The following is a 22,322-nucleotide window of genomic DNA, read 5'->3' as shown; positions in this document are numbered from 1 at the left end:
ACAATTGCCCTCGTTACCTTGAGACATAAGATGTTACGTCTCATTTGCCCAGTAATTTCACTAGCTACGCGCCCTTCAGACCGAAACACTGTAATGTTTACACATTACTGCTTTACAGCAGAAATGGGCGCCGTTGTGGTACCCGTTATCTAGCCCCGCATCCTGTGCAAAGACCCAAGAATTCGAGCGGCACTGTATTGTAATGGGTAGGCCGTATCAATTACCATCAGCTCATCTTCCTGCTCGTCTCGTCCCTTATTTTCATAAAAAAAATGGGCCTGACATACAAATCAGGTGACCACGTGTCCTTCTCCTCAACAATAAAGTTTGCAATTTTCAGATATTACTTAGTGAGAATTCACCGTCAATATATAATACTTCAAGCCCTTTTCTATGTGTCCAAACATGGCTAGAAGGTTCGATGCGTTAATTTCGAAAACGATAGTAATCAAGTATAAAATCTCTAAATAAAACATTATTTGCAGCGTGAACGCGACAAACTTAGAAAGGTTTCAACTGAGGATTGCGCAACACGAACTATACGAGGACGAAGAACCTTTGGTACGAGCAGTTCTTAAAGACATGGAAACAACGCAAATAGTGCACGTCGGTAAGTGAAACACCATTTTGTTTCTAATTTAATTACTGTTCAATATTCCGTTATAAAAGACACACTGAATTCGACACGTTTTGAAAATAAAGACTTTTATTCCAAAAACACTACATAATAGTATTTTTAAAACGAAACACATAAAATTTTGTAAGATATAAAAAATACAAAATATACAATAATTTATCTCGAACATACCAATGTTTTCAACTATATAACTACAATACTTAATGTGATTATATGAAAAAAAAATCTTTCACTGTTAGGATGTGTACCAAGAATACTGGCAGCATTTCCGCGTTGGCAAAAATGGCAAATGACTTAAAATATAATTGATTTAGGAAAGGCAAGTATCGCTTTTAAAGTATTGAGGTAAACTACCTGTCACTCAAAATGGGATTGATGATGTCAATAAAACAAATCTTAGCACAAACATAGTAAAATTGGTAATCACATGATTTCTTCTAAATTCTAACAACGTCTACAATTGAATTATGTCATATTTATTTGTTAATTTGTATAATTTTAAGTTCTTGAATTTTGTTTACTGGTTGTTTGTAGGTGACGTGGTTTAAGGAGACATCTTTAAGTCCTAATTTCTATCTTACTAGATCTATTCTGTGTTTATCTTCACCTAGTATTTGCAAAACATGGCATGGGTACATTAAAAAAAGTACGTACACAAACGTACGTAAAAGCGTACCTAAACATGTTTTTTTATTTGTTTCATGACCATGGAACGTACCTATTATTCCTCTAGTGTTGCTAGTGACGGAAGAACTACGATGATCACATTTCATCAGGTGTCCTCATCTCTATGCTTTTTGTCATCCAACTTCATCAAATTGCCATTTAAGGATAGGACTAAGATTAGCGCTACATTGTGATCCTATTACAAGTCTTGGCCCTGCGCGTCCGGAAGAAAAGTGAATTTCTTTAGAATTCTGAAAGAATTCTTTAGAAAATGTGATTCCTTTAGAATTCTTTTTGATGTCATTTCTAATATACTAGACACTACTACCGCTTCGGAAACAAGAAATTTTCCCAGCATTTTTTTTGCGCTCTTTTTAATCAAATATACATTATTGTATTGTCATTGCTATTGCTATAAAATAATCATAATCTAGTCCCAGGCTGTCGGATCACTTAGATATTCAGCTGTGGAGTAGTAGGATTAACGACAGAGCCATGTTTTAAATAACACATTTAAATTTACTTATAGATAATGCTGAATAGTGGCTGGGTCTTTATTTTATAAAAGTTTATACATTTACCCTTAAAGCTATTATGTATCTTATGAAGCCTACTAGAATTAGGTACAAGTAATCCCTTATTTCTAGTGTTACAATAATGAAAATCACTTTTAAGAGCATATATTGTTACTGTAACTAATTTTGAATGACAAATCGTAAACAGGCAGACTTTTACGACTTATCATTCAAAATTGGTATCGCCTAGCTTTTTGAGTAGTAAACTAGTTATCAACCTGTGGTAGGGCACACACATTGGAAAATCAAAATTGGTCACACTATCGGGCTGTTAGGTTGTCTAACGGCCGTTCACAATATTCAGTCTATCTCTTACTTGAGGTAAAAATCGTAACTCTCGTTGACTTTTCTGTCCCAATAAACTTATCGACGGTAACTCACCTTATCCGTACACGCTGTCTGTCAATGGGAGGACGTATAGCTTACCAGCGATAGAAGTTTGTATGGAAATTGCAATTCACGCGTCCCAATATAAGGCGACAGGAATGACTTATCGGGTATATTGGGAAAGCTTCAGATTATTGACAGCTAATTACTGAAAGTAGAAAGTAGTAATTTATTTCTATCTGTAGATAGTATATTGGAAACGGCCGTAAATCCTAGCAAATTCGTCTATGTATATTTAACAAAATTCAGAATAATTAAACAACGATCGTTGCTTTTTCTAGATAGTCATTGTCAATCGGCTACTCATAATATTATATCTCGTGTACTCCAGTTTCCTAATACAAGTTTCGTAATTTTACAATCACTCGCAAACAAGTTTAGTCGTTTATTTAGACTCAGAATTAATTTTGTGTGTCATAAAACACCGTTGGTTTACTATTCTAGCTTTACTGCCTACAGGATTTGGTTTCGGTAAACTAATTTATGGATCTAGAGCAATATATAAATGTTAGTATATTAATATGTGGTTTGCATTACAATAATATATATAATAAATATAGCCCATATTTAAGAAAATAAAAATATGATGTCATGAAACGGACTCCCACTCAGATTTTTTGGAATTCTAGGAATAGGATTCAAATCCAATTCCAACACTGATTTTCAGTCGATCTGTTCACAACACGGTTCCTTTTGTTAGAAATAGTAGAAAAAGAGGTAAGAAAAATTTACATTTAATCAGAGCTTTAAAAGTTTATTTCACTTTATTAAATACTAGCTGACCCGGCAAACGTTATTTATGCCATATAAAGTGTAATTCACGCGATAGTTATAATAATTTATAAATACTAGCCTATGTGTTATTCTGGTGTGTAAGCTATATTATTGTAAAGTTTCATCAAAATCCATTCAGTAGTTTTTGCGTTAAAGAAGTTCAAACATACATCCAGACATACAAACTTTCACATTTATAAAATTAATAGGATAACACATTTTGAGTACTGTTGTTTAAATAAGTTTATTTACTTGTGTTCTTTTTATTAATGCCATTCAACCCTTATGTTTTTCTCGTAAAAATATTTAAGATTGTTTTAAAAAGAGAAGAAACGTCAATGCAATGCAAAGTGATGGCAATGAATACCATTTGTTTATTAAAATAAATCCGTCGTTCGTATTAATAGTTATTCAATAATAACTGGCTGTCTGTCTATTTTTAGTACCTTCTTATTTAGATTTCTCTAGTCTAGAGTAACTGCGTGTACAAAAGGTGTAGCCATCGGATTATCTATATTAAATGAAGTCGGCACCGCAATCAGCTGAGGGTTAGCGGTCGAACGGACAATAGAGGCACAACAATCTCGCCCTTTACTTCCAATTGGACTTAAATATTTAAATCACTTTAATGGATTTCATTGTTCAACCGGCTTTATCATGTACACATCCCTTTATTTTTAGCTCTGTAATTATTCAAATTATTCCATCACAAGATCGAAGAATTTCATTAGACAATTATCAAAGTTAGCCTTAGAGCCTAAACACATGGGCGACTTTGGTACGGTTGGATCATCGGACTGTCCGTTGGGCGGCTCGCACCAATTGGTCCGGCGTCGTACTCGGTACGGTCCCGCAACGTTCATAAAATTTTGTTTTAAATTTTTATTTGTGTAGTTAATCCCAGAACTGAGAGTTATCACATTAATAAACATAACAAATTGTTTACATATGCAAGAGCGACATCTCAAGTCAATTTCCTCAAATGCCAATTATTGGGGATGAGCAGGTTATCAACTGTAGAGTAGATCCTGTAGATGAAGCCACAACCTGAGAGTTGAACAAAGCATACAAGATTTTATTAACGACTAAGTCACTCGAACAGTAGGTTCAGTTGGTAAGAGCGCCCGCACGGAAGGCGAGAGGTCGCGGGTTCGAGTTCCGCATCGTTCATAAATTTTTGTTTTTAAATTTGATTTGTGTAATTAATCAAAGGAGTGAGGATTATCACTTTAAAAATGTAACAAATTGTTTAAAAAATAATAATTTGGTGCAATGCGACATATCATCGAATATGGTCCACAACCAGACCGCGTTCGATGGTTCGGCCGTATCAAATTCGATCATGTGTTAAGGCTATAAATGTTTGAAGGTCTTTTGTTAATGAGAGTAATTTCTTTGACAGAGCAAAAGGAAGGTGGCACGCAACTCAAGCTGATTATAGACTATGCGAATGGTGTTCAAGCGTTATTCAAACCGATGAGGTAAGTGTTAATAGCAAAATACCTCAAACTGCTTACAAAACAAACATTAACCTTTCTCCATTGACGTACATAGCAACTAGACTCAAAATGACACACAAAAATTATCTTAGCTCTGTCTACGCGTCTATTAAGCAGAGTTTTCGTTCAGTTGTGTTACGACCGCGCTTTGAATACAACGCCACGCAATGTCAAAATGTCTTTTCAGTTCCGTCCAGTCCGTTCAGTGAAAAACTGTTGAAATAACAGCGTATCCAAAAATGATGCAGTGTCGTATTTCAGGTAAGTCTCTATTAAAAAAATTGTGTAACTGGACGTTTTCAATCATTTTGCTTAATAATTACATTTTAATTGCTAAAAGAAAATGTTCTTGCCTCGTGTTCGCGTCCGAGCTTCTAATGAGCGTATACAATAGACTTTGAACATCACTGCCACGAAATAAGGTGTTAATTTGAATGAAAGTATTAATGTTATCAGTCTATGTTAATTAACGCCGGCTGGACGATTTTAACGACCTTTCAACAGGCGATTGGGAGGCTAGTTGTTTATTGTACGTCAATGGCTTTTTCAAATAAATCCGTAATACATAGGCTGCTCTAAAAGTATCGGGAATGGAATATTTCCACTGTTCCTGTCATATTAAAATCTTTTTAATTGAAAAGTAAAGATAGAATTATTAGAACATCCGCCGTACAGCACCGACCTAAGCCCTAATGATTTCTATACTTTCCCTAAAATAAAGAATAAATTGCGTGGTCAGAGATTTTCATCACCTGAAGAAGCTGTGGACGCCTACAAACGGCCATTTTGGAGACCCCAACTTCCGAATGGAATGGTTGCTTGTCAAATTTCGCGGAGAATACTTCGAAAAGCAATAAATACATTTTTAAATGTATTTATTGCTTTAATTATTAATGTTGTGTCACTTCCTTGATTCCCCAAAATTTTCAGTGCCGCCCTCGTAGGTTCAGCCAAGGGCGTGCATATCATATAGGCAATTAGGCAGTTAAGGCATCTCTAAGAACCTATATAAATATAGCACTAGTGTTAAAATTGATTAAGTTTAATTTGTTTCCGTTATTCTATAACCAAACTTTTATTGAACACCCACTCGTTAAGTTTTCTTTGATACTAAATAACTACCGGTAGGCAGTGTCCAGATTGCATATTCAATATACAACTTCAATTTTTAGACCTCAAAATCTAGTAATGTCAGACTAAAGCCCAACTACGACTATTTAGATCTATATCTTAGATAGGTTGGAGCAGTACCCTTAAGAAAATGTTAAATAAAATGGAACTATCAACTGAGTTCAGGTAATTTTCATACTTATTGTAAATTGTCAAAAAGTATATATTATATTTTAATATACTTATATGATTATTTGTTTTTAACTCTTTGATATCAAGCATTCGATGTATTTTCAACTAATCGAAATGCACCGGCCGGCATTTACGTGTTTTGCCACGGTAGTTAGAAGCTTCTTTGGAAATAGGTGATTCTAGAAACATTTCTCGGCGTTTAATATATTAACTAATTTATGTTTGTAATGTCTTTGTTGTTTGTTTATTTTAGTTAAATTTTCAAATTTTATTTGTGTATTAATCCTAGAAGTGGGGGTTGTAACTTTAAAAACATAACAAATTGTTTAGATCTACAAGAGCGACATCTCAAGTCAATTTCCTAATATACAAATATTGGGGTTGAGCAGCTTATCAACTGTAAAGTAGATTCTGTAGATGAAGTTGACAACCTGAGAGTTGAACAAAGCATACAAGATTTTATGACGACACGTCACTCGAACGGTTAGCTTAGCTGGCAGAGCACTGGCACGGAACGCCAGAGGTCGTGGGTTCGAGTCCCGCATCGTTCATAAAATTTTGTTTTCATATTTTATTTGTGTATGAATTAGTTTGTTTAAGAATACATATATACTGTTATACGAATTCTGCTTTACGACCGATTTCTATACTGAATCGCAATTCTGAACAATCCAATTAATTGGATAACGTGTTAGTATTTTTAGATAAGTATTTCAATGAATACAGATGATAGATAAACTTTTTCCGCTGTATGGATATGGATTAGAAAATCGCGATTGACATAGTTGAAATATAGACGACGTAGGTAGAATCTGAATTCTAAATAATCTTAGACTTAAAATCTAATATTGAATGCGGCAATAGTATGTTTAAATATTTCGATAACATTCAATTATGCCAGTTTATTAGCCTAATAATAATGCATAAATATAAATATAACGGGGCAAGGCCAGCTACATGGACAGGATAGTTACGTGGTTGTCCATTTATTTGATCACGACAGCAAGTTTTACAATTAATACAAGGGTATCATTATTACCAACAAACGTTACAATCGTAATGGTAGATACCACACACAAAGCCTTATAATTATGTTATAAGAACGTGTGTTGCCGGCTTACGTGTGTGACACAACCACCTCGCTCGATAGTTCTTCGCTCACTGACCTGGTATATAGTGTATTATCTATGTCACTGACTGCTCGGCGCTCGCCTGCACTCGCACCGCACGTGACAAGTATATTATCATACATCAATAATTATTAATAAAGAAAACAAATTGTCTTTCTCTGATAAACTTAGGTCAACTAAACCATGCACCAGAGCGGTAAGTTTTAAGTGCAATAGTTTTGAGAGTCGGTCGAAAAAGTTGTCACCTTTTCAAGTGTTATGCGTCGGTTCCATTCGCCTAAGTTCTGGAACATTCTCACTTGATCGGCTTAGAACTATTCTTCACAAGTATAAGAGTTGTTCAAGTAAATGTTAGTTCCCAAGTTCCCTTTGTGCCATTGTTGTCACGCAACCTTCTAAGAAATGCTAAGAAAATTTTAATTCCCACTATTATTGTTTCGATACGATTCATATCTTATTATAAATTTTTAATGGAATAAGATTTAATAGTCCAAATAATGCATTTCCACCAAAGTACTTCTCACTACATCTCCGCAAACATTAGATAGACTTGGAATTTGCTAGGAACATTCCGTCGAGTAGAGGTCGGATGAGAACGGATTTTATGACAGATTTATGATGTACTTATAAATGTAAAGCCGTTTTTTCCTACTACTTACTTTACTTACTATAACCTTAAGATGCAACGTGTTTCGGTGAAGGTTTTAGTATATAATTTATGGTGATTATTTAACCGTGTGTGATTATTTAATACAAATAATAATAGTTTATTAATATCAAAGGTATAAGATTTGCATAAGAGATATATTAAATTAAATCTCAATTAAGTTATTTTAAACTTTTAGTTTTTGAATTCCTTTTTATTACTGTGGATAGAAATAGTTATTCTGAAGATAAAAATATATCTAGTAGATATATTTACAAATCATTCAAGTTTCTAGCAACTGTATAACATATAACATATATGCGAACGATTGAACCCAACCTTTTACGAAAAGGATATAATGTTTACCTCTTGTCTTCAGTTTAAACGAGTTCAGTGATTTACAAGAGAAATAATGTACTTGTGAGCCTAACCCGGTGACATATCGCGACCGGACTCCGCCAATAGGCAGGGGAACGATAAATTTGAAGTCATTCGACATAACCCTTCTACGGGACCCTATTACTATCTGTGCGTCCGTCTGTCACCAAGCTGTATCTCATGAACTGTGATAGTAACACAGTTGAAATTTTAACAGATCATGTATTTCTGTAGCCATAATAACAAGAAACACGAATAAAATAAAATATATTTAAGGGGGCTCCCTTACAACAAAAGAATCGAGCAACCTTAGAGTTTCTTGCTCATTCTGTAGAGTAGAGTTCATAGAGTTGTACAAAAAAAATACATCTTACAAGTGTACTCTGATTTACTTCTGAAATAATTTTTTTTTTGATTTGATTTCATTTCATTTCATTTGAACAGACATGATTTTTTTGCTGTTTTTATTATAGATAATGGTAGAACGCTTCGTTCACGAGTCCGACTCGCACGTACCTACAGGTAGATTGGCTATAAATATGATAACATTGGTGATGAGGATTACTTGTACGTGTCTTCGTATTATGTGCGTGTATGTATATTTACGACAAATAGTGACAATTCGAGCAAGAGCTCAACCTGATGGTACTACCAGTGGGAGGCTCCTTCGCACAGGATGCCGGCTAGATTATGGGTACCACAACGGCGCCTATTTCTGGCGTGAAGCAGTACTGTGTTTCAGTCTGAAGGGCGCCGTAGCCAGTGAAATTACTCGGCAAATGAAACTTAACATCTTATGTCTCAAGGTGATGAGCGCAGTTGTAGTGCTGGTCAGTATTTTTGGGTTTTTAAGAATGTTGAGTGGCACTGCATTGATTACAATGCCTATTAAGGCAGGGCGTATCAATTACCATCAGCTGATCGTCCGGCTCGTCTCGTCCATTATTTTCATAAAAAACCAAAAAAGAACGTCTTGCCAATTACAGTTACTTAAGTGTAATTAATATAATAAAGATCCGAAGGTCTGTTGAACAAAGTAAAAAATTATTTATACTAATCTACAGTTAGCGTACATTTCATGCCCGTTTCGTCATAATGACATATTAATATAAACACACAGGCTGTTTCAAAAAACGTAGTGACAGATAGTCTATCGACGTTTGATTCTAACATAATTGTTTCTGAAATATAAAAAATAAGTATTTAATGGCATAGAAACAAAATGCGTTAGTTATATATTATAACTAATTAATTTATTTCTAAATAACACGCATAATTAAATGAAGGGATAGTCATGAAAACCAACAATTCGTTTTTTTCCATCCTGTATGTAGCTTGGCGTCATACGCCTGTTATAATCATTGCGTTTTGAATGTTGTCATTGACATTTCAACAATGAAGTTTTTATTATTATGTAAAGCGAGAACTTCGGGTGCCTTTTTTATCTCATACCTGAAATTATTGTTATTTAAAGTTTTATGTACCGAACTTACATAGGTAGGTAGGTATATTGTTATGGGGCAGTGCCGCAGAAGAGGACGAATCTTTTCATTCAAGATTATTTTCATAAAAAAAAATGCGTTGGAAATTGAAAAAAGTGACAAATTCTCACATACTGGTGTATAATAAAACTGCTTGCTTCTTGACAACAACTATAGTATTATCAGTCTTAATCTTATTCATCATACATTTTACACAATTATTAACAAATAGAGATCTTAATATTCAACGTCTGTCTTCGACTAGACGCTTGCTCAGAATGCCCCCACTTTTTCAAAAGAATCGAATATATACCTTTCGTTTTTCATACACTACCCACATAACTGCATATCGAATCGAACAACTTACTAATATCGATTAAAACATATAAATCAATCACAATCATCGAATAGAGTATTATTGTTAATATATAAATAATAAAAATAATCTTGGTTTTACCGAATAATTTGCAAAACAATAATAAGTACCTAATCATTAATTCATTGTACTAGTACGAACAAAATATAATAATAACAAAATATATAAGTGTCTTAAATAAGCCACCTCACCTTACGTACTGTATATATTGCCAAATAAAAAAAAAATATTTATTATTATAAATTATAAATCCTTCATACATTACTTAGTTCACTTAATTCTACTTAATATTATTATACTATAATAACAATACAAGTAATGGAACATACACGACATTTTTCTGGACAAACAACACCAAATAAATCAAAATAATTTTTAAATATTCACAATGCTTTTGAAAATAATCGCACCACTAGTAGGTAGTGTTTCTAATAGTTAGTTAAAATATTTTATATTATTTTACTTGTCACTAGCATTAAACTAGACCGGGCCTGTATTTTAATACTAGTTACTTCCAGTTTGTTTTTTACAGATTACTTCAATACATAAAAGCGTATATAGGAATTTAACTCATGGAAAAAAAAAATTTTAACAGTTCTACGAGAAAATAAATAACATTTGTCTATCACACATATTACTGGTTAGTACTTGAGCGGTTAGTTATAAAATTGAGGGTATTCTTAAAAACATTTGGGTTGACTACAAAGACTGTTGACTTGGGCTATTTTCATATAATAATATAGTAAGGTATTATTGATTGGGTTTATTTTGATTTTTTAAAGTAATAATGTATAACAAAGTATTAAAGATAATAAATTTTAAAGATAAATATATAAGGGTACATGTATACATATAGATAAATAGAAATATTAATTTATTGTAGGTGTGAAATATAAGCTTTTATTATGCATACTATAATTTTATAAGATAATGGTATAAAATAAACAATGAAATTTTGAGTTTTTTTTTTGTATGTTGTGCGTATATCGGTAAGATAAGTAAGGCTGGATAATTAATAATTTAACGTATAGCTATAAACAAATTTTTAATTTCATCATACTTTTTATTTTTTAACCAAACAGTTAGCTTTTTTTTACAGTTAAATTTGTTTTCAGAGTAGATATTAATAATTTTGTTTAATTTATTACAGAGCATGGGACCAAGATAGCATTGAAATTTACGTATAAAAAAAAAGTTTTAAAAGTGTTTGTAGGACAGACTTTATCTTTACGTCGTTTTGTTACTGCTTCTGGAAAAAATAAGACTGAAATAAAACTAAAACTCAAACAAAGAGTAAATCCTAAAAAGGTCAAACGTTTAAATCGTACTAATCTCTCCATCAAGTCCAGTTTACTTGCTCTATAAATCTGACGCGTACGTCGTATATAACCTGAATAGGATCTATCTGTATAGTTCTGCAATACGAACGATTCAGGAGCTGTTCCAAATGTTTTGATGTTCCGACAATTAACTACAGCTTGAATTTCTTAAACTAGATTCAATCTATTTTCTCAATATTCATTTAGGTTGAGATCTATATAGCTACTTCTACTTTACTTACTAAAAAAAAAAACTCTGATGAGTATACGCATAGCATTAACTTTGATTTAAAAGGCATAAAAGGCATTTATCTTCTCAAAATTTCTTTAGAATTCTTTTTGATGTTATTTCAAATATACTCAGATACTACTACCACTTCGGAAACAAATGGCGCACTGAGAGAGAAGAAACGGCGCAAGAAAATCTCCCAGCATTCTTTTTTTGCGTTCTTATTAATAAAATATACAATAGAGTACTGTCATTGCTCTTGCTATAAAATAATAATAATTATAATCTAGTACCAGGCTGTCGGATCACTTAGATAGATATTCAGCTGTGGAATTATCGGATTTATGACAGAGCCATTTTTTATTAAAAAACTAGATAATGCCTGAACAGTCGTGAAGCAGTAATGTGAAAGCATTATTGTATTGAGGTTTGACAGGCGCCGTACTTAGTGAAATAACTTGACAAATGAGACTTAACATATTTTGTCTTAAGGTGAATAACGCCGCTCAGAATTTTTGATTTTTTCAAGAATCCTGAGCTGCACTGCATTGTAATGGGCAGGGTGTATAAATCACCATCAGCTCAACGTCCTGCTTATGTCTTCCCTTATTGTCATAAAAAAAATAAGTACTCAATGACCCTTAGAATATTTTAAAAGTTTTCACTTGTAAAATATTCAAAGAATAATCAACGTTATAATATTATAATACTTAATGTTTGATCAGATTACATATCAGCGAAGTTCAATAAACTTTCTAGTTATACGTCGTTAGAATCTTATCGATAATCGATATTCATCACAACACTCACACTGGGAGTCCGTGCTCTATCATTCATCAACGAACACCACTTACATGGCGAAATATAATCTGATATGTTACAAAATTAATTATAAAGATGGCCTGCAAATTAATATCATAGGTACGGTGTACGCACTACGCAGATATCCCAAGTTTTTGAAAAGAGACTTTTCTGACTAAGGGAAAATTCGAAATCAAAAATATCCTCTAATCGGTCAGCATAAATAACTATGTATGTATGCTTAAGTAACGTCGTTCCATCTTGTCTGTGGCCTGCGTCTTTCGATACGTGGTTGCCATTCGAAGACTATTCTGCCCCACCGGTCATCTGTCCGTCGAACTATGTACCCTGCCCACTGCCACTGCAGTTGTGCAATCATTTGGGCTATGTCGGTGACTTTGGTTCTCCTACGGATTTCCTCATTTCTGATTCGATCTCTCAGGGAATCTCCCAGCATAGCCATCTAAGCGACCCTGAGCTTTCTCATATTCTTGATTATATACACATAATTATATAATTTATTTATTTACAGATTCGCACGAGACGTCCAGACATTGCCGAATCACTTTTACTTCTCGGATTATGAACGACATAATGCTGAGATAGCATCATTTCATTTAGACAGGTAAATATATCTAACAACTTATATTTACTAAGAGAACTGCCAACGAGGCCATCAGCTCAAACCAAAACTCACCATTATATAAGAATGTATTAAACTTTTTTATTTATGCGATTACATTGATGTACAATGAAGAACTAAACTTCCAAGAGGCTATTAAAAGGTCGTCAAAAAATGTCCAAGCGGCGTTGTATATACGAATACATTTACTTACACAGATAACATAAAACATTCATTCAAATTAACGCCTTATTTCGTGGCAGTAATGTTCAAAGTTTAGTGTATACACTCACTAGAAGTAGTAACACTACGTCACGCGTTAGACGCGCGTGGACGCGAACACAAGGCATGAACATTTTGTTTTAGCAATTGAAATGTAATTATTTGGCAAAATGATTAAAAACGTCAAGTTAGTTTCCCAATTTTGTTAATTTGAAGGGGCACTTACCTGAAATAGGACCCTCGATCCTTTCTAAGTTTGGATATGATTAGGACACATTTTACTGAACACTTAGACATTGCGTGGCGTTGTATTAAAAGCGCGGTCGAAACACAACTGAACGAAAACACTGTCCATCGGACGCGTAGGCAGAGTTTAGGTTCAGACAATTTTTGAGCGTGATTGTAAGTCTAGTTGTTCCTTGTACATCAATGTGCGACAAAACAAAATACGCATTTAAATTTATGAGACAAAAATTTTCGTAATGTTGGCTTTCTCTCCATTTTTCTAAACTAGCTGAGCATATAGATGTTTCTTTTTAATAATATAAGAATTGTGAATAGTTTAGACGGTCTATCGTTTGCTTATTAAGTTTTATTCTTTTGCTCCTATAAAAATCTCTTTAGAATAATATAGAATATATATATATATATATAAATAGGGGTTTTCACGGGTTCTTATTTACAGACGATATAATTATCACGTTCAGCTGATCATTGCCATCACGAACATATTATGTACGTCAAACTGTAAATGAATGGTAATAATAATAGACGTCCTGTGATTTGCAGCGCAGGATTTTAGCTTATTGACGTATGTATCTGTATGTATGTATATCTATATATATATATATATATATATATATATATACATATATTAGAGCTAAATATTGTTAGCTCTCTGTGACTGAACACGCATTGCTTATAAAAATCTTAAAACTTTAATAACTTTTTATTTAAGGCTGGAGACCGAGCCAACGGCCTTAAGAAATCGAGTGGAGCTATGTCACCTCTCTCGCACACGATCGCCATTAGGGATTCAGAATTAGATTAGAAGCATTTTTAATTTATAACAAACATATTATAATTTTCTTTACAAAACTATGTACTCCAACTGTACAAGTTAGGGGTATGTAGGAGTTTTTTTTCGCATACAATTTTCTATAAAAAATAGTAATGTTATGAAAAAATGATTTTTCTTCTCATATTCTCTAGATATATATTAATTTTTCGTAAAAATATAAGCTTTATATAAACCGTCAAGATATTGTTTCAACTACGCGCCATTTTGGCGATTTCTTGGGATAAAACTTTTTAAATCTATTCAGTAGTATTTCCGTGTTGCGCGCATTAACGCAAACATTTATCATTTTATTTATATAGGCCTACTAGCTAACCCTGGAAATGAATAAAAAAATACAATAAAGTCAAAGTCAAAAAATCTTTATTCACTGTAAAACTTTATAAGTTATTTAGTGCAAGTCAGGATAAAGTACAAAAGTTACAATAGCATTCAAATGAGTATAACAATATTCATTAACAAAATTTAGAACATTAATTCCAACTATCTTTATCATTCAAATAATCTTTCACGCTATATTATAGCGGAGTTTATTATAATATACAACACAATCCACTTTAAAAGATTTAGCAATTTTACGGAGCCTAGTAGATGGAATTGCGAGTTTATGTTTGTTTCGAGTATTGACACTGTGTACATCACTATTCTTTTTAAATTGGCTAATATTTTTAGGGGCGTATAGGAGGTTCTCGTATATGTACTGGCAGTGTACTGTCATAATATTTATTTCACTAAACTTTTCTCTCAATGAATCCCTTGAACGCATTTTATAGACTGCTCGAATTGCTCTTTTCTGCAGCACAAATATGTTTTCAATATCTGCCGCCCTACCCCACAATATAATTCCGTAAGACATGACACTATGAAAGTAGCTGAAATATACAAGTCTAGCCGTTTCAACATCTGTCAGCTGCCTAATTTTTTTATCGCAAATACTGCAGAGCTAAGTCGATTATATAAGTTTTTTATGTGAGCACCCCATTGTAGCTTAAAGTCTAATGTAATGCCTAGGAATGTTGTCGTTTCTACTACATCAAGTTTTTCATTATTAATTTTTGTAGGTGTTGGTTGGTGCTTTATATTTGGTAGTGTAAACCTTACACATTTTGTTTTCCTTTCGTTTAAAAGTAAGTTATTAACATTAAACCAATTTACTATTTCAGCAATGACGTCGTCAACCTGACAGAAAGTTTTTTGCTGGCGTTTTATTTTAAATAACAAAGAACTAACATTGTGACATGAGAATTTTATAAATATAGATAATCATAGACATTAAAAAAATTACTTTTAATACCAATAAAATTAAACGGTTGCCGTTGAACTGTGCCAAAAGTATGCCAAGTACGTACAAATATGAAATTATTTAATAGTTGCATACCGTTGTTTAGATTATTCAGTTGGGTGGGTCTAAATTGAAACAATAATTACCTGTCATGAATCAAACATTGCGCAGTTCCTGTAATTAACAATAATGTATTTATTAACTGCATAATGTGTGCCACTTTCTATGCAAGAGTAGCTTCTGGAGGTGTGGTTGCTGAGCTCAGAAGCATCAAAGTTGATGTCAGTCTTTTTTTTTTGCATTAACATAACAACGTCGCTTCATTGTGTGTCTTCTACCGCAATTATCACGGGGAGTGTTCCGATGACCTGATTCCTGCCTCCGAATTTCACCTGAGATAAATGAAGTTATCATCCTCACCATCTGGATATGTCGCGTTCCTCCACTCACGAAGTACTCGAACGGTTGGATCAGTGGAAGAGCGCTCGGTTGAAACCCGAGAGGTCGCGGGTTTCGAGTCCCACATCGTTCATAAATTTTGTTATCAAATTTAATTTTTATTTTATCATCAACACAATATTTATACTGCCAGTATTCTTCGTACACTTCCCCATAACGATAGTTTTAATTTTATGAAATCTTAGCATTGTAAATACAGTTTATAGTTTAAGTTCTTTTGATTTGATTGCCACACTTTTACACATATTATCTTGACCAAACTAGGCAAAGCCTTGTACAATGGGTACAAGACGACGATATATGTAATGCAATACACTTACATAACACACATATAAACATGCATGACTCAGAAAGAAATATCTATATTGATCATATTAATGTTTGCACCGAATCTGGGACATCTAGCACCGTTTGCAGGGTAACTGGGCTATATGGTCGTCTAAAAAATTTCTTATTAACATCGCAGGTTGCTCGGCTTCCGTCGCGCAATGCCAGTGGTCGGTCGCGTGTTGAACATGACCACTGAGATCTATGACGTCACGGAAGGTGACATCCTGAAGACGTTCTTCGTGTCGCCCGCGAACAATTTCTGCTTCCACGGCAAGTGCTCCTACTACTGCGATACGGGACACGCCATATGTGGCAACCCTGACATGTTGGAGGGTAGTTTTGCCGCGTTCCTGCCGTCCTCAGATCTAGCAGAGCGAAAGGTAACTATTTTTCTAAAAAAAAATAACAAAAAGAAAACAAAACAGGCCTCGTCACGTCGCGCGTGCTACACAAGCACATCTCACCTATGACTATATTGTATCTTACAAACTTATAGTAACTGACACCGACTAAAAAATACAGGCGACTTAAAACCCCCTCCTTTTATGAAGTCGATTAAAAAGTGACGATAATGTAAAGAAGTCTCACTTCAATAATTAATTACTTTCATTTTTATTATTATGGTTGTAGTTTAAGCTCTACCCGTACATTTCAAGTCCGTCTGTGTGTCCCTCTATTTGTTCATTACTATGCCTGATGAGGTGTATGTGATAATTTAGTACTTTCACTAAGGGACAACACTACAATAAGGGACGAGACGAGCAGGATGAAGGATCGTTCAGCTGATGATGTTGATATGTCCTGCCCATTACAATGCAGTGCAGCTCAGGATTCTTCAAAAATTCTGAGTGGCACTACAATTGCGCTTATCACCTTAAGACATATAAAATGTTAAGTCTCATTTGCCCATTTATGCTTACACATTTCTGCTCCCACTCGTCTAGTAACTAAGCTGCATGTGACGCAATTTATGAATAAATAAATAAAAATTGTGCTGATGTATATAGGGTACAAGCTAATCGAATAGGTAGTAACATATAAAAAACAATAGTATATTTTAAAACGTGTGATGTTTGCAGGTATGGCGACATCCGTGGCGCCGGTCGTATCACAAGCGACGGAAAGCTCAATGGGAGTTACAGTCAGATTACTGTGAAACGGTAACTATACACATCTCTATACATACATTTTGGTACAAATTAAATGTTTATACTTAATCTGAGAAGTCGTTCACTCATTCGCCTGTGTCTTCTGCCCACTCTGAAGTTTTCAACGGGGGGAGGATGTTTACGCTTAGTGCCTAACCATTTGTTGATAGCAATGTCTCAAATCATAGTGTTTAGAATTAGAATTTCTGCGGAATTACTTATCGTTCTACACAATATGTATTGATTAGATAAAATATATTTGTTTAGGTGCGTACGACACCACCCTACGATTCTGGCAGACGACTACTGGATTTGATGGACATGTCCATATTCGACTTTCTCACTGGAAATATGGATAGACATCATTATGAAACATTCAAGTAAGTAAGGCTTCTAAATCTATTCAAACTAATGCGGGACACCTGCGAAATCGACGAAGGGTTCCGTAACATTGTAAAATATAACACAAAACTTTTTTATTAGAAACATAATGAATTTTATCAAAGCGAAAGTTTTCTGACATTCCCCGATTTTTTTTCGTCCATCTATAATATTACAGCCATCCGCAGAATAGGAGTGAAGTTGAATACTTAATTTCAACTACTATATTCCGAGATGTACTATTTAATATGCACATAAATTTATGAGTAGATAATTTGCTCGTTTAATTCTATAATTTAAAACTACTAAGCCCCGATTTCATGAATGAAGTCGTACGTGATTAGAACACTTTGACCAAAACGAAACAAAGAGCTTACCGGTTTAATTCGGATTTCACCAACACAAACTAAACGCAGGTATAGCCTAAACGTTTAAATGCTGACCGCCAAATTTTGGACGTTCAACATAATATTTGATTGCGTTCAAGAGCTATCACTGTCGTTATCGCAATAGAAAAATTAACTTAATATAATTTTTAACTTAATAGTAATTTTTCACACTTTTCGAGGACAGGTATTTGAAACAGTCTATTGTGACATGTAATCTCAGTTTACGTCAACACGCTCAAAAGGTATTTGGTGAAATCGCTTTGTGTTCGAATTGCATTTGAAATTTTAGTCAGTTTAATAAATCTCAGTTTGACGTAATCGAAAACGTTAAAGCTAACTTCACTTTGAATTTGCTTTGCCAAAATTATAGGCACACTAAACAATTCATATTAATATTATTAAATAATAGAATGTTCGTTATCTTCCAGAATGTTCGGCAATGAAACGTTTACGCTTCACTTGGACCAGGGCCGAGCATTCGGCAAGGCATTCCACGACGAGCTGAGTATTCTTGCGCCGCTGCTGCAATGCTGTCTCGTTAGGCATACCACCTTAGCAACCCTACTTAAGTGAGTCTTTAATATTTTATTGTTTGTATTGTTCCATCGTCGCTAACTATGAACATGATGAGAAAGATCATGGTCACTCTGAGGACAAGACAGGAGACAGGAGAGGGTTATGCGGGGAGGATGCGAGATCGAATGAGAAATGAGGAGATCCGTACGAGAACTAAGGTCACCCACGCAGTGGGCAGGACACATAGCTCGACAGACAGACTTCCGATGGGGCAGAAAAGTCCTGGAATTGTGACCACGTACCGGAAGACGTAGTGTTGGTATATCCCCAAGTGGAGCGATGATCTGATCACCGGAATAGGTTGGATGAGGGCAGCGCAGGACCGATCATAGTGGAGATCTTTGGGGGAGGCCCTTGTCGAGCTGGGACGTCTTCCAACTTCATTTAATGCCACTGTATTACAATGGGCAAGGTGCATCACTTATCAGGTAAACGTCTTGTTTGTCTTGTCACTATATCGTAAATAAAACATCAAATGGCCAAAACTTTAACATAACACAGCGCAGATTCGGCCACATATGGAGTATCTCTGGTCTGGCTCACTCCACTATCAGATCGAACCATTTGACCGCGTGAAATGCAGAGCTGCTCGAAATTAGTCCTCTTTGAACGGCTGGATCACTTGGCGTTGCGTAGAGACATCACTTCATTGTGTGTCTTCTACACTATGCGCATACTGTGCTACGCGATATGCATTTATCACGTGGAGTATTCCGAAGAGCTGCCGCCGAATACCACCTTCGCACGACACGCCACTAATTAGGACTTCATCCCCACCGATGAGTGGCATTCTTTTCAAGGACCTTTCTTCCACGTGTGTTCAAGCAGGCTGTGGAATGAGCTTCCTTGAGATAGGACAGCAGACTCGCAAGGCTCCTGTAATTTCTCTAGCGTTGTAAGCACATAAGCCGTACGCTCGTTTGCCCTCCTCTTCCATAAAAAAATAAAACAGACACAACGCAAAATTTTGCATTTATATTTACAACTATTTTTTTCTGGGTGATTATTTACATTAAACTGTTCATACATTCAGGTTTCACAACGGAGTGCCATTATCTTCAGTACTTCGAGATTCCATGAAGTCAGATCCAGTTAACCCAATACTTTGGGAGCCACACCTAGCCGCTTTAGACAGAAGAATTGTTGTGATTCTTGACGCTATCAGAAAATGTATTGAGAACGCTGAGAATCCCCTACAGAATGATATCAACGATTTTGTATAACGGATGCAAAATGGGCCGACAATGTCACAATACAGTAATAGAACAGTACTTTAACTTCAAATTAGAGCGCCAGAAACGACGCACGCACATATAGACACGATTTACACGGCCGCTAAGCAATCTAGGGGAAACAAAACTATTGAGTGCCACGCCGTACGCAACCGGGACAGGTCGCTGTCGGAGTTAAATTAGCTGCGTCGTCATCATCGAATCTTTTTGTATGAGCCAACCCTCACGCTCCGCGTTTATAGATATAAATTTGAAGAAGACCTGTTCTATTACTTCTTTTGTGTTAAGTGTTTGTGCAGCTATGATTCCGTATTAAATAGCATAGATTATAAGCTTGTAAAGTTTTATATGAAAGTGCGGGACCTATATAGCTTATGTTGGCAGAGTTATGTAAGAGTTTATATTTGCAAGTAAACTTAAAATAATAACTTGATTTAGCTCGAATGATGCGAAAGGCTTTAATGGCATCACCGCAGTTGTAGATTGTGTTGACTTCAAATTTTGGTAAAGCGTAATGTAAGTAGGTTGGATGTATGGTAATTTTTAATTATTATTATGTTAATTTAGTAAAATGTTCCTATTGCTATTAAAAAGCCTATAAATTTTGGATACGGCTGATGTTTTGCGTTTAATCTTCCGAAATCCAGCTCCTAATTTCACCGGGTATCGTAAATTTTTTATTTTATTAATAATGCAAATTTATTTCCCGATGGCTTTCCCAGATATAATTCTTTTTATCTCAAATAATTATGAATAAAGTGCTATCCGTTTATTTCGAAGATTTATTTATAAATCTTTAGAATATTTAAAGTCGTACAAGTAAATGTTATTAACAGTATATTTTACCTAATAGCTTGGTCTAAAGTAATTATACACTTTTGAGTTTTCAATTTAAAAGGAGTACCTATTTAGGAGCACCTTGTTGTTATTTTTAAATAAGGTGACAGCTATAATAATTACGACAATATTTAATACAAAAGATACTAAGATTACAATAGAACCAAATTCTATAGACTTAAGATTTTGGTGCCAAAGATTGTCCAAATATTTCTGGCGTATCTTTTGATTGCATTCCCCAAATGAGCCATGGAAATGCCAAATATGAGAAAAAATAATTCTTATTTTTAAGTGACTACCGATTTGTAACTTTATAGGATATTTTCAATTTGAATGTATATTAAGATGTCGACTGGAATCTTATATCTGTACATATAACGGTAAAATGCAATTTAGTTTTAAGTTAAGCTTTCTAGATCGTTCTATTTTTCGTTGTGAATTCTGTTACCATAGCCTCAAGCTCAAGAAAACACATATCGTTGTAATACAGGTATGTATGTGATATCTTTTGTATATCTATTTATAAGATTTTTGTAGCATCTTGTTGTGTCAATAATTAGGTATCGCGCCTCATACAAGAATTCAATGCAATCAATGTCCATATAGGTACTATTAATTTTTCTGGAGATGTTAGTACTATAATATCATTGGTTTTCATAATTTCATCGAGCGTTGTAAAATTATTTATTTTGGATTTGTTTTGTGATTTTGATCTCAGCAAAATTATTGTTACCTGTTAGATCTTTACTAGTTTAATTATTGTTTTCTCGTACTATAAGAAAAACATTATTATCCTATATATAATTTATGCTAGATTAAATTGAATTAATATCTACTTAATTAATATTGTAATCAGTTTTTCTATTATCCTGTTGTATAATCATAGTTATTGGAGGCTTACTGAATACATTAGGAGCTGACTTGCCAAAGAAGTGTCTACAGGTAAATTTCATCAAGTTAATTATGTAATTGTTTTAGAGCATACTGGGGTGCAAAATGTCGTGTATTATTTTGGTTGTTAATAAACTTTAAATAATCACTGTTGTTTTTATTTTCACTTCTGACCTAGAGAGATATTTTACAATAGAAATTAATTATTATTAATTTGTAACCAAATTTTATGAACATCTCGGATACCATCCGAGTGCTCTTACCAACTGAGCCAACCATTCGAGTGACGCATGGATCGTAAATCTTGGTACATCTTGTTCAACTCTCAGGTTGTGGCTCCATCAACAGGATCTGCTCTACAGTCAGATATTAGGATATTAGGAAATTGACTTGAGATATCGCTCTTTCAGACATTATAAGCTTCTGGGAAGCTAGGGATGTCACTTTGAAATAACAACTTGGTTATTTTACTATACTCTAAATCATTCCTCGAACTTTTAATGAGACTATTTCATTGCTTAGTTTAAAACTACGGTCACACCGTACCATATAACTTTGTTGTGCTACATTGTTTTTATTTTACGAATGAGGCGGACAAACGAGCTTCACCAGATGTTACTTGATCACCGCCGACCACATTCTCTTGCACGTATGCGCTCTTTTTCAAGGTACGCA

The 22,322-nt window shown here is 34.3% G+C and overlaps 1 protein-coding gene across 3 annotated transcripts in view; it reads left to right on the top strand.

The window, feature by feature from the left end:
• The window catches only part of LOC126978629 (extracellular serine/threonine protein CG31145), a 135,602-nt gene extending 113,807 nt beyond the window's left edge, over positions 1-21,795 (top strand). For all 3 annotated transcript variants that reach the window (XM_050827615.1, XM_050827613.1, XM_050827616.1), the window contains exons 5-12: positions 486-610; positions 4,442-4,520; positions 12,733-12,825; positions 16,330-16,573; positions 17,273-17,353; positions 17,609-17,721; positions 18,540-18,680; positions 19,721-21,795. In XM_050827615.1, coding sequence (XP_050683572.1) covers positions 486-610; positions 4,442-4,520; positions 12,733-12,825; positions 16,330-16,573; positions 17,273-17,353; positions 17,609-17,721; positions 18,540-18,680; positions 19,721-19,910 — 1,066 coding nt within the window. In that variant the 3' untranslated portion in view covers positions 19,911-21,795. The remainder of the gene's footprint in view (positions 1-485; positions 611-4,441; positions 4,521-12,732; positions 12,826-16,329; positions 16,574-17,272; positions 17,354-17,608; positions 17,722-18,539; positions 18,681-19,720) is intronic.
• The last annotated feature ends 527 nt before the right edge of the window (positions 21,796-22,322 follow it).

The sequence above is a fragment of the Leptidea sinapis genome, chromosome Z (assembly GCF_905404315.1).
Source record: "Leptidea sinapis chromosome Z, ilLepSina1.1, whole genome shotgun sequence".
Taxonomy (NCBI): domain Eukaryota; kingdom Metazoa; phylum Arthropoda; class Insecta; order Lepidoptera; family Pieridae; genus Leptidea; species Leptidea sinapis.
This window is presented reverse-complemented; position numbering and strand designations above follow the sequence as displayed.